This window comes from Labrus bergylta, chromosome 23 (genome assembly GCF_963930695.1).
Source record: "Labrus bergylta chromosome 23, fLabBer1.1, whole genome shotgun sequence".
NCBI lineage: Eukaryota > Metazoa > Chordata > Actinopteri > Labriformes > Labridae > Labrus > Labrus bergylta.
The window spans coordinates 6,009,399-6,025,142 of record NC_089217.1 but is presented as its reverse complement, the minus strand read 5'-3'; the positions used below and the strand labels follow the sequence as shown (position 1 = coordinate 6,025,142).

Here is a 15,744-nt window from a genome sequence, read left to right as displayed (position 1 = left end):
ACTCATACAGTGTAACATCAAATTTTCTTTTTAATCTTTTTTTTTATATTAATTGTAGTACAGAACAAAAATAACAATATCATCCCACATTTTCATGTAAACTTCTGTATAAGTCCATTAATGCTTTTCACTCAACATGAATCAGTCCTCTGGAAATGTATCAAACAACAACTTATTTTCTGCCCCTTTCATTTCCCAACAGGTTCGAACAGCCAACACAGCAATACTGTAACAACTACAGTACCTCCAAGTGTAACAAACACAACAACTTAACCGGTGTAACGCGTAATCCACTGGCAGCGAGTAAGTAAAGTATAGAACATACATCATATAACATATACTCAAACAAAGCAAGTATGAACAAAAATCACCAACACAGGGCTACTCATGCAGACAACAGTTATTTCTTCGGCAAAGTAAAAAAAACAAAACACTTTATTTTGTATTATAGTAACATCAGTAGATCGAAAAGAAAACAAACTTAGTTCTCTGGCAGGTTAAAAAAAAAAAAAAGGTGAAAGGGAGAACAATCAAAAGGACTTATTCAATGTGGAAAAGGCTATCGTATGGTTTGCATAAATGTGTCCAAAGTTAACTGTAGTTATGCCATATAGCTACTGTAGATAAAATTAATGTAGAGTCTCTGTTATTCTTCTCTGCTTCTCGTCTAAATATATATCCTTCTTTGTCTCTGCTTTATAAATCTTTCTGTGTGTTTTAAACACACTAAAGGTTTGCCCTTTAAAAACAGGAGTTTACCTGCAGACTCATTTAAAATGTAGTTGTCACTTAGGTCCAGAAATGTGTTCCTGCTACACTGCTTTTCTGTTGTTTTTTTTTTAAAATGTTGACAGGAGAACATATTTAACAGCATTTGTCACAAAGAATGCAGGTCACATTAAATGTCGACCTCCGGGTGCCGATGCTGCAGTGCCTTCACTGCTACATGTAGTGATAGAAACTACATTAATAATACATTAAAGGTAACCCCAATTGTTGGAGCACACTGGCTTACGCAAAGCAGTAGCACTGACCAGCTGTTGTAGCACCTCCCTAGCTAAAGCTAAGACTACAAGCAAAGGAACTCCTTAGGCGACAGTTTAGGTTTTTTGATTTTATTTGGAGATGACAGAGTCTTGAGGGGCGTCCTGAGGAGGGTTAGCTGCCGGTGGGCTGCCGCTGAACAACAGCTTCCTGATGACATCTGCGTAGAAAGGACCATAGACCATTTTGTTGTAGTCGAACAGGGAGATGAACTTTGCCCCGATCAACGCCAGTTCAGGTTTGATGTAGGTCAGACCGGCTGGTACCTCTTCCAGTTTGAGCTCGGGTTTAGGGGCGAAAATGAGCGCCCTGAAGTACAGCTGCACACGATCCTCTGCACAGAGACGGAGAAACAACAGGTGAGAAATACTGAAGAAACCTCTGGGCACAGCTGTTCAAAAGTAATGTGATTGGATTAGGGCCACCAGGTTGGATGGGTTGTTCAAAAGAAAGAAAAAAAAAAAAAAAAGTCCAACCCGGGACACACGCTTAAGAGGACATCAGCTTCTGTACAGGTTAATGAAATGGTAAAGCTCCTCATCGGTTATTTTACTCACCAACAAGAGTGCGGATGGGGTTGTCCTTCTGAGTGACGCTACAGATCTGGCCTTTAAGTGCCTCTTGCAGTGCTGGAGTGAGTGCAGGATAGCCCCTCTCTGTTAACGACTTGTTGAGCTCACAGCTGATCTGAGCACTGACGCCCTCTAGTGCCTCCTCAAGCTTAAAGTCCCTGCAGAGAGAGAGAGAGAGAGAGAGAGAGAGAGAGAGAGAGAGAGAGAGAGAGAGAGAGAGAGAGAGAGAGAGAGAGAGAGAGAGAGAGAGAGAGAGGAGTGTTGATTTGAGCTACTTTCATGATAGTACAATGGTAAATAACCTCGGAGTATCATTTGTACACTTAAATACAGAATGTGAAATTGGACATAAAAAGAAACTAAGAACTGACGGGCTGTGCATCCCTTCCAGCAGCACGCTCGTCATCCTCTTCAGGCGGTCAGACAGGGAAGACAGACCCTGGATCGGGCCTCCGATGGTGCTGTAGACGATGAGCAGCACCTCATTCACCGCCTGAACTCGCTGCAGCTGCCACTGAATCTCTTGCAGTCGTGTCTCATCAGTCATCAATGTCTAAAAGGAGAACAACTGAATGAATATCTCACAGAGAACGACGCAAGATTTACAATGATATCGTAAAATCTCTCCCAGTTGTGTAAATATTTGCAAAACTCCCTCACCTCAGGTAGAGGCCTCTTACTGCTGTCCCATGTGAGGAGGCTGAGGAAGGCGGTGTTGATGACCTGGAAGGGTCCGGGTACCACTCGCTGTCCTTTGGTTTGTTCTGTGGTGACGACAGCCGTCTGCAGCTCCTCCAGCGCTGACTTCATCCAGGACGTGGTGTGCTCCAAAGCATCTGCGGGGACGTATTCTTTAAAACCACAACGTCCTAGAAGAGTATTCACCTCACCAAATATCTGACTTAACATGAGTATATCTATCTTCTGGGTGAACGCTCAATTATGATTGGCCGCAGGGTTTCAGTTAACACCTGATACTCTACACAATTGCAGCAGTTCTGTTGAAACGGTCTATTCACTGTCTAAATAAATCTGCTGGCTGCGTATCAGCCTGTATCTAAAATTAGTAATGAGAGCAGCAGGGACGTCAAAGCCTTCAATTACAACGACATATCTAGTTAGCGAGCCTGTCAAGTTTTTGTGTTCATCGTACTTTACGTCAACCACGCGCAATGTTATTGATTTATATTCTTTCAACCAAACCACTGAACATATCATAACGGTCTTAATACTAGTAATATATTATTACTTCTTCAGCAAGTGGCCATAGTTTAAGACTGATAATTATCTTTTTAGGGGTCCATAAAAAGGAATTAACGGACTCTGTGGAAGCAACTATCTGTACATATATATACCTCACAATTGATAGCTTGTCTGGCTTCATCCCTTACCTTATATGGAAGATTATACATTTTGTAACTTCCTATCAACAGGCATGGTATGACATCAAGTATTAAAAACTACAGAGAGATGCTGTTTTGTTTCCACCCACTCACTTGGTGTTTTGTCCAGGATCCTCTGAAAACTTGCCCTCTCATATTCCACACCGTGCTTGTGCAGCACAGTCCTCAGATTAGTGATTGTATGGTTGACCATGTCCGCCTTCATCAGGTCCAGCACACGGAAGATCTCCCTGGTGTGTGAGGAAGAAGAGCCACTGTGAACATGTTTCTTGTATATAGTTGCTTAATTGTTTTTTTTAAAGCCCACAAAGGCCATACATTTTCTGGGACTGAGATTTAATAAATGTTAAAGCCCATTTGTGCACCTACCTGAATAGTGAAACAATGTCATCTGTGATTTCACGGAGCTTCTTGATTTCCTCATCCCTAACTGGTGCACAAAACTTGCCCATGGTGGTGATAATAAAAGAGCCAAGCCCTTGGATGTCTACAGCGTCGTTGTCAGCCTGCTGACGAATCAGGTCAATGTCCAGCACATCTGTAATCTGGGTCCTCATCCGGTTGTTCCCGGGAATAAGGAATGACAGTAAGATCTGGATGAGGTGGAAAATAAAGTCCCTTTGTAGTGAATCATTAGTTGTGAATTAAATAATCAGTGGTGTTATTTAATGTGAACCTAATTTTATATGTAGGAAAGTCACAAAAAGAGAAGCAGAGGAGAAAAAAGGTCAATATTAAGACTGCTTGTTTAGATCATGAGAAAAGTTCTTCACATAGACATCGGTCAGAGAAGTTCAATCTACAGCTGTTAACGCATCACGTTGTGTTCACTGACCTCTCTGATCTCCTCCAATAATTTGATGGCTTGGTCGTACACAGGCGGGTCGTCATTCAGCTCAGACTCCAAGATGTCCCAGAAAGCTTTGTGGAAAGTATCTCTCACTAGCTTCCACAAACTAAAAAAAAAAAGAAGTGAAGGATTTGGATTAGCCGGGTGATACTATCTGTCATTTGACTGCTGACTGTAGTCCTTTATGCTAAGTGTTCAATTTCATGCATCATTTGAGCTAGGAAAAAACAAAATATATGTTGCCTGTGATATTATGCATTGGGAAATAACCACAGTGTACTTTTTATTAAACCTTATCTGTCAACACAAACACACAAACACACACATATACAGTGAATATATTAGAAATAGTGACTGCTCTTCTTTCTCTTTGTCCTAATATGCAATCCTGACACAAAGTGATAAATCATCAGATGTTAGCAGACAGGAATATACCGGATACAAACATCATCCAGCTGTTACTTTATTCTAACTCCTCCTGACTGTGGTTGAGTTTGTGTTTAACTTTGTCTTGATTTCTCCAGCTTTAATGTTCTAGTGTTTATGTTTGATTGAATGCCTTGTTTGTCTTGTTTCTCTTGAAAAACATGGACATGCATCTTTTTTTTTTTCCTCCACACTGTACCTGTCTTGCGGTAGGGTGTTAAGCTCCAGGCGGAAGTTAGGGTTCACAGTGATCTCGTGGGCCATGCAGAGATTGGACAGATTTCTGGCAGACTCCATGACTTCATTCAGGGTTAGGGTTTCGGGCGGGCTTGCTGTGGAAGCAAAAGATTGAAGAAACTTCGTAAATAGACAAATAAGCGTTAAAATACATTTTAAAAAACTGCAGCGTAAATTCAGCCGAAAGCGATTAGAGATTTTTAAAAAGCAAGCTCTAAGCATGAAATTATGAACATAATATAATAATTTTTAAAAAAATCACTGTTGAGTAAAGTCTGAGACGAAAGAAAGCACTCATGGTTGCATAAATGACTCAAACTCACAGGAAGGAGTGCAATGTTTACTGGAGCAATCGCTGGTGAAGCTTTCCCGGGAACAGTCCAGGTCGCTGGCCGATGTCATGCTGTCACAGCGCTCCGAGGAAGACTCCGCGTCACTGCCCTGCTCCTCACCGCTGGATGTGGAGGCAGGTCCCTCGTCTTTTAGAGGCATCTTGGCTCACGGCTGCAAAACAAGGAGACGGAAACGAGACTTAACGTGTTGACTAGAACTCCAGCAAAAAGACACTTTGTTTTCTAACACCATGTCTTACTCTGCCTGTTCAGTAAATCATGGGTAGGTGAATGGGTAGGTGCTTTACTGCCCACACAGAAACGTGGACAAAGAGTTTATCATTCCTTTCTTATTCGGAGACTGCTGTAAAACGTAGGTGCTAGACATCTCTGACATGAACTGGAAACCAATCTAATGACATTTGACATCTTAACTGAACTTGTACGCAATAATTCAGACAAAATAACAACACCTACCCTATAAATGAATCCATATAAGCAAACATTTGTCTTTTTCATGAAGTCTGCTAAAACCTTTACTAATATTATGGACCTCATTGGTGCTCCAAAAACCATTCAAACACAAATACTTGACACATTCACGGACCAGGTACACCAGGAGGCATTTTCCATAACAGCTATTATTGTAGTTACTTTACAGCACAAGTCTGCAGCAGCAAATTCTCAGTCAATAACAAGTGTGTATTCTGCCACAAAATGTAATTTTTTTTACTCCTGTTTGAGAAACATCTGCAAAAACTACAAATTCCAGCTGTTTTAGGGGAAAACTCTTGAAGATGGCTCGTATGTCCATAAACTTTTTTTTTTTAAAGCAATAAAGAAATAAAGAGTCAAACTAGGAGAAACACAGTAAGTAGATCTATGTGCTGCCATATCAAAGTTCCCTGAAAAGAAAACAAGTTAAGTTAATCTTCACTTGAGCTCGTCCTAGAGGGAGAGGAAGCATGCCTAGAAAAATGTGCTGTTGCCAAGGAGGCAGATAACAGAGTGTAACAAAAACACCCGTCACACACTGTCAATAAAACAGTTTGCAGGGCCGGTATCCATGGTAACTGAGCAAACTGCCTTGTTTCACAGTTCTGAGTATCAACATCACAAGCTTTATTAAATTCTCTGAAGGTGCATGAAGTCATGCATTGGAAACACGTCTGATGATTTTGCATGGGTTTATTGCCCGAGGCGTTGACAAAGTCAGGAGAAGAAAATAATCGTTTCAGTATCGAGGTTTGAACAAAAGCTTGATTCTCTTGAGGATAAAAGGGACACTGTATCCCGGCCGATCACTTGTCTCTCCAGGGCAACAATGGACAACAGAGGTGCTTCTAAACCGTCAAACGATCCAGTTACACCTGCGTTGTCTGTCTAACACACGAATACAAACAGACTGCCCTACACAAATAAATGCAGTGTTTGGCGGAAAACAAAAAGAGCTAAGCTTGTGTACATGTTTGTGTTATTACAAACACAGAAGCAAACAACCACTCTTGGCTAAATAACGGCAGAAAAAAAGTACACAGATTACTGTTACACTTTTAACTGAGTAGGCATCTTTCTTTCTAATATTATATCAGACATACAGTGCTGGCAGAGTGACCCTTGGGTGTTCCTGTCCCCGGTCTCACTTATCTGCAGCCAAAAGTGAATGCACACTCCCTCGCTGCTCTTTGGGTTTAAAGATAGCCCAAGGGTTGAGGATGGGTGTGGGGCTGGGGGGAGGGGGAGGGGGGGGGGGGAGTCTGTGACTTCCATGTACCCCTGCTGTGTCCACTGCTCATTCATTACATCATCTGCTAGACTTGACAGCTAGGTCACGAAGCAACCCAGTAGGCCAATTTTCAGAGATTATCTAGAGGGGGCGGGGGCAGCGGTACAGTCCGGAAACTGATCACGGATTAGGTGCACTCTGTCATCTGGCTGCTTCATCATCAGAAATCCTCTTTAAGTTGGTTGGATGTCAAATGAAAATGCAGAATACTGCTGTGACAGACTCACTCTGCAAATTAAGATGATTCAAAACGAATATGAGAGATTTGAGACATACCTTTATACATAATGTTTATTAAAAAAGAAGAACTGGAAGGCAATGTGTTGGTAACAGTACACCTGCATATATCCTCATCACTTGCCAAGGTGGTTTGGATGAATGTCATATCGGGCAAAAACCGTGAACAAATGACTTCTCTGTGTGTGCAAGTGTTCTGATATAGGGTTCATACTGGTACAGGGACAAAGGCAACCTTCTGGGATTCAGATTTCACTGCAGTATATTGTAAACAAAGCAGTGGCTCAAGGAGGCGGGGCCAACAACGAGAGGACTGTCCTCATTGGCTGCAGCCACACGTCTCTCACCCCTACATGGAAAATGTTTGGCTACAGTGCCTTTGCACATGGATTAAAAAAAAAAAATATCCACAGACGCGTGAGAAGTGGGTACACGTGATCTGAGCAGCAAGACCAAAACAACAACAACAACACCGTGCACAACTAAAACATCACATTACACTTATATCACGCCAGATACCACTCAAATAGTGCAGTTAATAATGCATTAAGCTGTTGTTGCACTCGTTGACATCTGTAATCTTGCCACTGCTGTTTACAGCGTGTTCAGTCTTTGTTACTTTAACAAACAACTGAGTAGAGACCGATGAATTGGTGACACACACTCTTACAGCAGAGGATGTTTTAGACTACAGCCAAATCCTCACAAACATTTACAGCATGCCAGTGTTTACATAACTGTATTTTTAATTTAAAAAAAACAAACAAACTACCTTGCCATAACAACCGTGTAAAAAAATACAGAAATGTGTCCTTTATAACCTCTATGACACATCCATGTTTATAACTAGCAGCTTTCCGGAACCTTCGACGATTGCACCAAAGTTTCCGCTGCCCAAACACAAAGCCATAATCAAAGGAAAGTTTTTAAAACAGAGCCAGCGGAACTGCTTCAACTCTTCCAAGATATGACAAGTTCCGAGCCCAAACTCATCTTACCTCATTCACGTCTCCGTAATGAGAGATTGACAGCGGAAAAAAAAAATAGCTCAGCTGTGACGTGTGGCTCGTCGTCTGGGTTCAGCTCTGTTTAAAGGTCCTTCGTTACACCAGCCTGCTCCGAGGACAAACAAGCGAAACCATTTATGAAACATAGGGGGTAGCTTATTTATGTATTTAATTAAGTAAAGGCTAACACAATGCTTAGGATTCAAGACTCGAATATTAGGTAGAAATATGATTGTTAAACAGATAAATTATTATTTTTATTTTTTTGGTAAAGTAATGTAAACGCTACGCTTCTTTGTACAACCCTTTAGTCGATATGGTACAGTCCGCTCTGACTCACGTGGGATGTGACCTCCATTCAATTGGGCAATACTGTGAGGAAATTATTCACACAATACAGAGACTCACCGCTAACTGTACAAATATTAAGCGACTTACTCATCATTTGGGAGAAAGTAAAATGTTTTTCTTCGCAATAGTAATAATAATAATAATAATAATAAAAAATAATAATAATCATCATCTGTCTGGTAAAGTAGCTCATTCTGACAAGTCAGGTAACTAATTTTTGTCAGGTAATGTATTATTCTGTCAGAATCAGAATCAGAAATATTTGTTTTATCCTCGGGGAAATTTAGTAAGATAAATGAGCTAATTTTTTTAATTCAGGTCATGTATTGAATAGTCTCTGCTGATAATTAGTAGAGGAACTTGGGCCCCCAAAAGTTGAGGTACCCCTACCCGAGGTAGAACAAAGCACAACCATATTTTTTCATAACTTGAACATGTCTAGTTTATGAAACGGATGGTTGTATAAAAATGTTTTACTTTTTTTGGATGTTTTATGCATCTTACCAAAAAACGAAAATAGGTCAAATTAGGGCTTCTCCAAAAGGGACAGCTCTAACCTCATCCCATGTATCTCTGGGAATCAGAATCAGAATTTCACCAAATTTGGACAGGATGTTCACAGATAGTTATTAGTTACAATTAAGCAAAGTTTTTTATCAATATCATTTTCAATTTTTGAATTTTTCACACTTAAACACACATGTCGTTTAGGTGGAAATTGAAAATTGAAACAAAAATTAAAAAGGTATGTATATCAAAGTCTGTCATTTTTTAAGTAAGTACACCAAACATTAAAATATGTTTGTTTTTTTATCTTCTTTAGACTGTTATCTTAACATAAAAGTAAGTTATTTGACTTTTCACTTGACCCTATGCTGTCACCAGCCCCTAACAGGAAACTAACACTCATGCACTTTAACTTATGTCAATACTGTCCATTTACAACTCTGTTTTTGCACATTTACATTTAATCTTTCATATTTAAGACTAGTAATGCTAAGTTAAATCCTGGTTGTATATATTCTCAATCTTAGTTTTGATATTTTTAGTGCTTATTTACTTTGTATTTAATATCATATTATGTTTAAATTTGCTAACATTGTGTTTTTTGCTCATATTGTGTGTTTGGACAACCTGCTGCTGTAACGCCACAATTTCCCAGTTTGGGATCAATAAAGTAATTCTATTCTATTCTAGACATTCTTAGGAAAATTATCTTGGTCTAAAGTTTGCATTAGAATAAAATAAGTACAAAAAAGGCACTGAAACGAAATCTTTGGTGTCATAGGAAACAATAGAGAGGCAACCACTAGTGAGAAATGATATTCCTGAATGTGAAATATTTTCTGTATATATATATATATTTATTTCTTGTTTACTGCATATAGTTCTGTTTACATCTGGTCACTACTGCACATAGTTCTGGTTACATCTGTTTACATCTGTTAGTTCGATCACTGTCCACTTATATCTACTCTTTTATATTTTGTATTTTTAAGTTAAGTTTAAGCTTTAAGTATTTAAATTTACACTTTATATTTAGGTTAAAATGTTTTGTACTTGCACTGTTGTTAATTTACTGCTCTGTGTGCCTTTGAATTGCCCCCCGGGGACAAATAAAGTTTTTTGAATTGAATTGAATTGAATTGGATTGAAAATGAAGAATGAATGCGTTTGAGGTCACTGTGCTCGGATAAATTTGTGTTTTTATTAAGGATCCAGACTTCCAAACTTTATGTCTGTCCCACAAACAATACACACAACTTACATTAAAAAAAAACACATTTAGAAACAACAGAAAGTACAGGAGGATGAATGTTAACCCAGTAGGCCTACTTGTTGTTGCCTTTAGAGGGCACCAGTGTGCTGCCAACCGCTTACTGTAAGAAGAAGAAGAAGACGAAGAAGAAGGAGGATGTTTACGTCATTCAAAGGACTCGTGATGGCGGTTGATTTGACTCCTCGGTTCAGAAGGTTGAACAGCCAAACAAGAAGTTTTCGTGAAACTATACAGCATGGTAAGACATATATTTTTGCTGCTAATTCTTTTTAAATGAGTTAGTCTCCTGTTTATATAATTAGACCACACACACACACACACACACACACATAATAGCACAACTTTGAAGTAGTCTCATGCCTCCCTTGTTCTGCAGAAGTGGTGTCGGAAATGTTGGTCTCTCTACTACAAAGTGACTATACAGCACTATAAAAAGAGTCAATTACACCTGTGAATGAAGGTCTGTTCTCTTGAGCTATTAAAGTGCTTTACGTGCACCAGAAATATAACAGAAAAAATATGTATGAGTGAATGACTTGCCAATAATTAACTTGGTCAAGATAACAAGAGAGATCTATACTATGATCTTGTTATTGGTTTGATTGTTTTTTTTTCTTTCTCCACTACACTGTGGTATTTAAATGTTTAATCCCATTATTGCTGTCATTATTATTTGTCCTTTTTTGTTAATTTTTTTAATGTATTTATTTATTTTTTAGACTTACTCTAAATGTCTCTGTTTATTTAAAATACAAAACGCATGAAAGGGGGGGGGGGAGGCTATGAAAACTCCAGGTTTGCAGGGTTGTGTTGTCATCCTCTTCTTTGTTAATTTATTTTATTTTTGCATTGTAATTATGACAATGAAATGGATTTCATTGTCATAAAATGGATGTATGAATTGCTACCTAATGAATGTATTGGATGATATACACCTGTAAACGCTGTCAAAATAAATAAAAAGTTGGTAAAAAAAAGAGCCAACATAACTTAACTATTTACCATTTGAAAATAAAATGACTCCTCCTACAAGTCCTTCAAGATTAAGATTGAAGATTAAGTTGCATTAATTATAAACTTGTAAAATGAATATGCCATTGTCCTGTATAAAGTTATCATTACAGCATGCACTTGTTTACCCATGTTTGTAAAAGTGGACCTTCATTAAGTCCACAACAACATTTAAGCTCTGTTATTCAACATAGACTTGACCCTGTGTCTACTCTCATAGGTTTTTCTGGACCCTTTGGTGCTACCCAGCTGTGGCACAACATCATCCAGGCCCTGCAAAACCAGGTGGAGGTGCGCCGCTGTAGAAGACATCTACGAGTTCATGCTGAATGTTTCACTGGCTCGGACGCTGTGGACGCCGTCCTCAGTTACTTGATGCAGAATGTGGTGTTTTGCACAAGTGAAGTGTCTCGCCTCAAAGCTGCCAGACTCTGCCAGGCTTTAATGGAGGCTAAGGTGTTCGAACCAGTGGGTTCAAAGCTGTTTCGCAGAGACAAGGAGGTCACCTTTGAGGACAGCAGCAGCAGCCTTTATCGTTTTCTGGAATATAAAGTGTTGCCCAATTGTGCCATGAATGAGTGCAGCAGTGACACAGAAAACACGGCACCAGAAGGGCATGAGCTAAAGAGGAAGAAGAGCTCCAGGTTGGTTTCTCATAATGTAGTGGTGCTTAACTTGTTTATTTTATTCTGATTATAATTTTCATTGTGAAATATCATCATGATAATGCTTTCTGTTGTTTCTGGAGGCTGAAGGAACTGAGGACAATCTCTAATCCACTTGCTGTGGGACCATCAGACAGAAGAGTTGAGAGGCTGCTGAAGAACATCAACCTGCAACCAACCTTGTCTCAATCGCTGAACACGACTCCTTCAAATTCTGCCTTTCTGTCCAAAGCTGGTGAGCTCAGCTTTCATTGTTTGTGATTTTGGTTGCTGCGCTATAGAGTGGAACATCAATTCATGATACCTAATACTTTATGGTCTTTTCTCCCTCCATAGTGGTGGGCGAGGTTTGGAAGCAGCAGACGCTGCTGCAGCTGCTGCAGGTGGTAGACCTCCCCATGCTGGACTGCATTCTGACCTCCCCTGCCAGAGTTCAGGTCCAGGCCTGCAGAGCTCCTCTGGCCACCCAGGACCTGGTTTTCTCTAACACATGCCTCGAGAGAGAACTGCCTGACACCCTTAATCTGCCCGCGTTAGTAATCCTAATGATATTTTAAAGATTTTATGCACAGTAGGCTCTGTTCCTCCACCTTCAAAAGTTAGAACACATAACTAGCAGACTTTGCATATTAATTGCAACATTTTTTTTCCACGATTAAAAACATTTTTTTTTGTTTACAGGTTGGATGGGTGGCTGTCAGCAGCGGCAGACTGCTTGGAGCTCTTTCCTGACCAGCTGATTGTGGTAGCAGGGGAGCAACTCAGCCAACAAGGCGGAAATGTCTTCTCAGAAGATAACCAAGCTGAGGAGCTGGAGAACCAAAAGAGACTGCTCTTTGACACCATTGCCAAGTACTACAGTGGACAGGAAAAGGCTCCACTTCTCTCAGGACACCACATGGACATACACGCGGCGATCCTAAATTTGCTGGGTGAGACTTGATGAGGCTTACATTCATTGTATAGCCTCTTAAAGTATTTCCTGACACATCAGTGTTGTTTTTTTGTCTTTGCTCTCTCTAACTCCTGCCCTTACTCTTTCTAGAAAAAGGGAAGGCGCAGGATGCCATCAAAGCATCTCAGTTGTGTTTTCGACTGCTGGAGACGAGCGTGAGAGATGAACTCAGGAGACTTCTGACCTTCATGGCCACAGCAGCTCACCCAGATGCTTGTCGTCTTCAGAAACAAGTACAACATACATTTTTTCTTTACCATTTATGAAAATAAAGGAAAGAGAAAGCTTTTTTTTGTATGCGTTTACAACAGCCAGATTCCAACAAATCAGAGAGTATCAGCAGATTAGTCAGTGTGTTTTAATCTATTGTTTTCTTTCTGCTGTGTTTACTTTCAGATCCATAACAGAGCCTTGGTCTGCCGCACGTTTCAGAGAGCGGTTGTCCAGAATTCTGAACTGACTCGATCCCAAAGTGAGACCCTGATGCTGTTTCTCATGGACAATTGTACTCAGATCTTCAAGGTACATTTAAACTGTTCAATGAACATATCCATAACCTGCTATTTTAAAAACAACCGAAGTCCAGCCTGAATTTCTCCCTTTTTCTTTTTCTTCCTGTGATGAATTCAGACGCCGACATCCCTGATAGAAGCTGTGAGGAGAACTCTCAGGACTATGCAGCAGGGTAAAGACGCGGACTCGATTGCAAGTAAGTTAAATCCGGACCCAATGAAATATATGCAATCTGGCAGATATGAGGGAGTAGCGAGTACACTGTCACCTGAAACAACACTCTGAGGTTATGCAAATGTAGAACTCTTCAAACTCTGTATAAAAATAAATAGAAATATGAAGACGTCAACTTCAGCCTAAAGTCTGTTTTAGTGCATCCTGTTTAAGTTTTCAACTTTTTTGTTCCTAACTTATATAAATTACATAGTTAGAGCATTGTATACAGCCATCATTGGCTAGATAACTTACAGAGTGATGCATCTTTTCAGCTTTTTAAAGTATCATTTTAAAGGAAATAAAAATCGAACATGGGTTGTTTGTGAATTAAGAAATAAAAGACAGTACGTGCACAAATATATAAACACATGCATGAAGAACTTCATTCTGTAGATTCAAACTAAACTTTGGCAATTTGTCCTGCAAAGGCCTTATAGTTCACAAAATTTATATTTGAAATAAGCAAAGCAAGTTTTAATCTGCATTTATATCCCGATTATCAACAAATGACACCCATTTATTTATTTTGAACAATGTACTCCAGGAAAAAGGAATGACTCTAAACCTGCATATGAGGGGTTGACATCCTCTGGCTTTATTATTGGCCACAAAACAATGTTGCCCAGAGCCAAACCAAATATTCATCACAACTGTGTCCTCACTCTCCTGTAAAGAACTGACACTGTCTCCCTGCACACTGTGTGTTGCAGCGTTCACATTCTGCCAGCAGGTGACGCCACATGAGTACGAGGACCAACGAGAGGCTACCACCCTGGAGAGCCTCAAACGGCTGCTTCATGACATCTCCTCCAGCACGACCATACCTGTGAAGGAGAGGAGGAGGCTGCTCAAAGAGTTTGAAAAGCATCATCCTGTAGTCTTCCTCCAGCACTTCTCTGCAACCTTCTGATCCACACAGCAGAAGTAGTTCAACTTCCTAGGAGCACTTTTTAAGATCATTGTGTGGAGGTACAGCTCTTACAATGAAGGATGATGATTACACTTTGTTGGACATCATGGGTCTAATTAAAGATGATTTTATTATTTTTGTACCAAACTGACATGGTCACAGCTAATGTAGTTATTGGTCTTTTCATTATAAATTCTAAACAGATAGTGCAGCTACAACCCTACTGCACAGCTGTAGCACGCCTAACTCTATTCATTCAAAAAAGGCCTGAGGTGGATAGATTTTATTTGTGGATTTTTTAAATTTGTAGATTTATCCTGTATCACTGGATGCATTATCTACCTTATAAACTTTACAATTTATAATTATAATAACTTTTTTTAGATAAAAATGTGTTCGTTCTCATCAAAGGCTGAGTTATAACTGCACTTTTATGAAATATCAGCTCTTTTATGATATAAAGTGCCTAAAACAGTTCTATGTGAGGACACATCATTGATACAATGAATACTGTTTTAATGCTGTATTGACTTACTGCGCTTGCTGCCACCGCGACCCGACCTCAGATAAGCGAAAGAAAATGGATGGATGCCATAGCAACACTAAAGATTAGAGTATATGTAAAGTCAAAGAAACTGGAAAGTGATAACCAAAAGAACTCTCTTGATTTAAAAGCCATTAATTAAGCGGTTTTAAGCCTGAAACCAGGGAACAGCTTGTGGATTAATCGATTAACTTCTTGCCGGTATGGATTTTGTATTTTGATCAAGCGAAAATGTTGCCTTTGTTGTTATTAGTTATTAAATTTGGAAATAGAACTTTGTTCTTGAGACTGGATCAGGCATTAACCGTCCTACAAATGAAGATGAACTAATATAGAAGCAATTTTGTTTAATGTTTTTGTTTTTCAGTTTTATTGTAGCATGTTTGTGGTGAAGGGGAGTACTGGTAAACAACACTAATGTAGCAGAAGAAGGTTTAACAATGTTTATAACTGTTTTACTGTTAGAGATGAAGACAGATCTTTTTACAGGGCAGACTGAAAGATTTTAATTCAAACTAATGTGAAATGAAAACAGAGGGTACGTTATGTAAGACGCTAACCATAGCTCAGGTTAACGTTGTATGTTTAATATGATTTTGCTTCGGTGGTGCCAGTTTCATGGTCTCTTCTTTTACCAGTTAACCTTTTAGGATTTTACTTGAAAGTTCAGTAAACAGACTAAACTTTAAACTAGGCTACTAATTTCCCTCAGTTGGATTTTCTTTAATTCAAAAAGCTGTGATCATACAAAATGAATTTACAGTCAAATCTCTTTTCTGTCAGCATCTTCCGTTCTTTACACTGAAATCATGGAAGGATCAGAATGCACTTTTGGTTGCTGAAACATGCTTTATTTTCTACTTGAATAACGTCTAATAAAACGTTCTCTTGAAGTAAACGTTGCT

General features: G+C 39.4%; 2 protein-coding genes across 2 annotated transcripts; one reads left to right on the top strand and one right to left on the bottom strand.

Moving 5' to 3' along the window:
• Positions 1–12: 12 nt before the first annotated feature.
• Positions 13–8,035, bottom strand: tcp11l2 (t-complex 11, testis-specific-like 2). The gene is made up of 10 exons (XM_020653668.3): positions 7,886–8,035; positions 4,856–5,036; positions 4,495–4,627; positions 3,855–3,975; positions 3,389–3,612; positions 3,113–3,249; positions 2,277–2,452; positions 1,988–2,169; positions 1,602–1,774; positions 13–1,378 (listed from the first exon to the last, which is right to left on the bottom strand). The coding sequence occupies exons 2-10, from the start codon at positions 5,022–5,024 to the stop codon at positions 1,116–1,118; spliced, it is 1,578 nt and encodes a 525-aa protein (XP_020509324.2). The 5' UTR covers positions 5,025–5,036; positions 7,886–8,035; the 3' UTR covers positions 13–1,115.
• Positions 8,036–10,154: 2,119 nt separating this feature from the next.
• Positions 10,155–15,737, top strand: depdc4 (DEP domain containing 4). Its single transcript, XM_020653662.3, has 9 exons — positions 10,155–10,263; positions 11,257–11,680; positions 11,785–11,936; positions 12,038–12,233; positions 12,383–12,633; positions 12,747–12,889; positions 13,053–13,178; positions 13,287–13,365; positions 14,096–15,737. The coding sequence occupies exons 1-9, from the start codon at positions 10,161–10,163 to the stop codon at positions 14,293–14,295; spliced, it is 1,674 nt and encodes a 557-aa protein (XP_020509318.2). The 5' UTR covers positions 10,155–10,160; the 3' UTR covers positions 14,296–15,737.
• Positions 15,738–15,744: the final 7 nt, after the last annotated feature.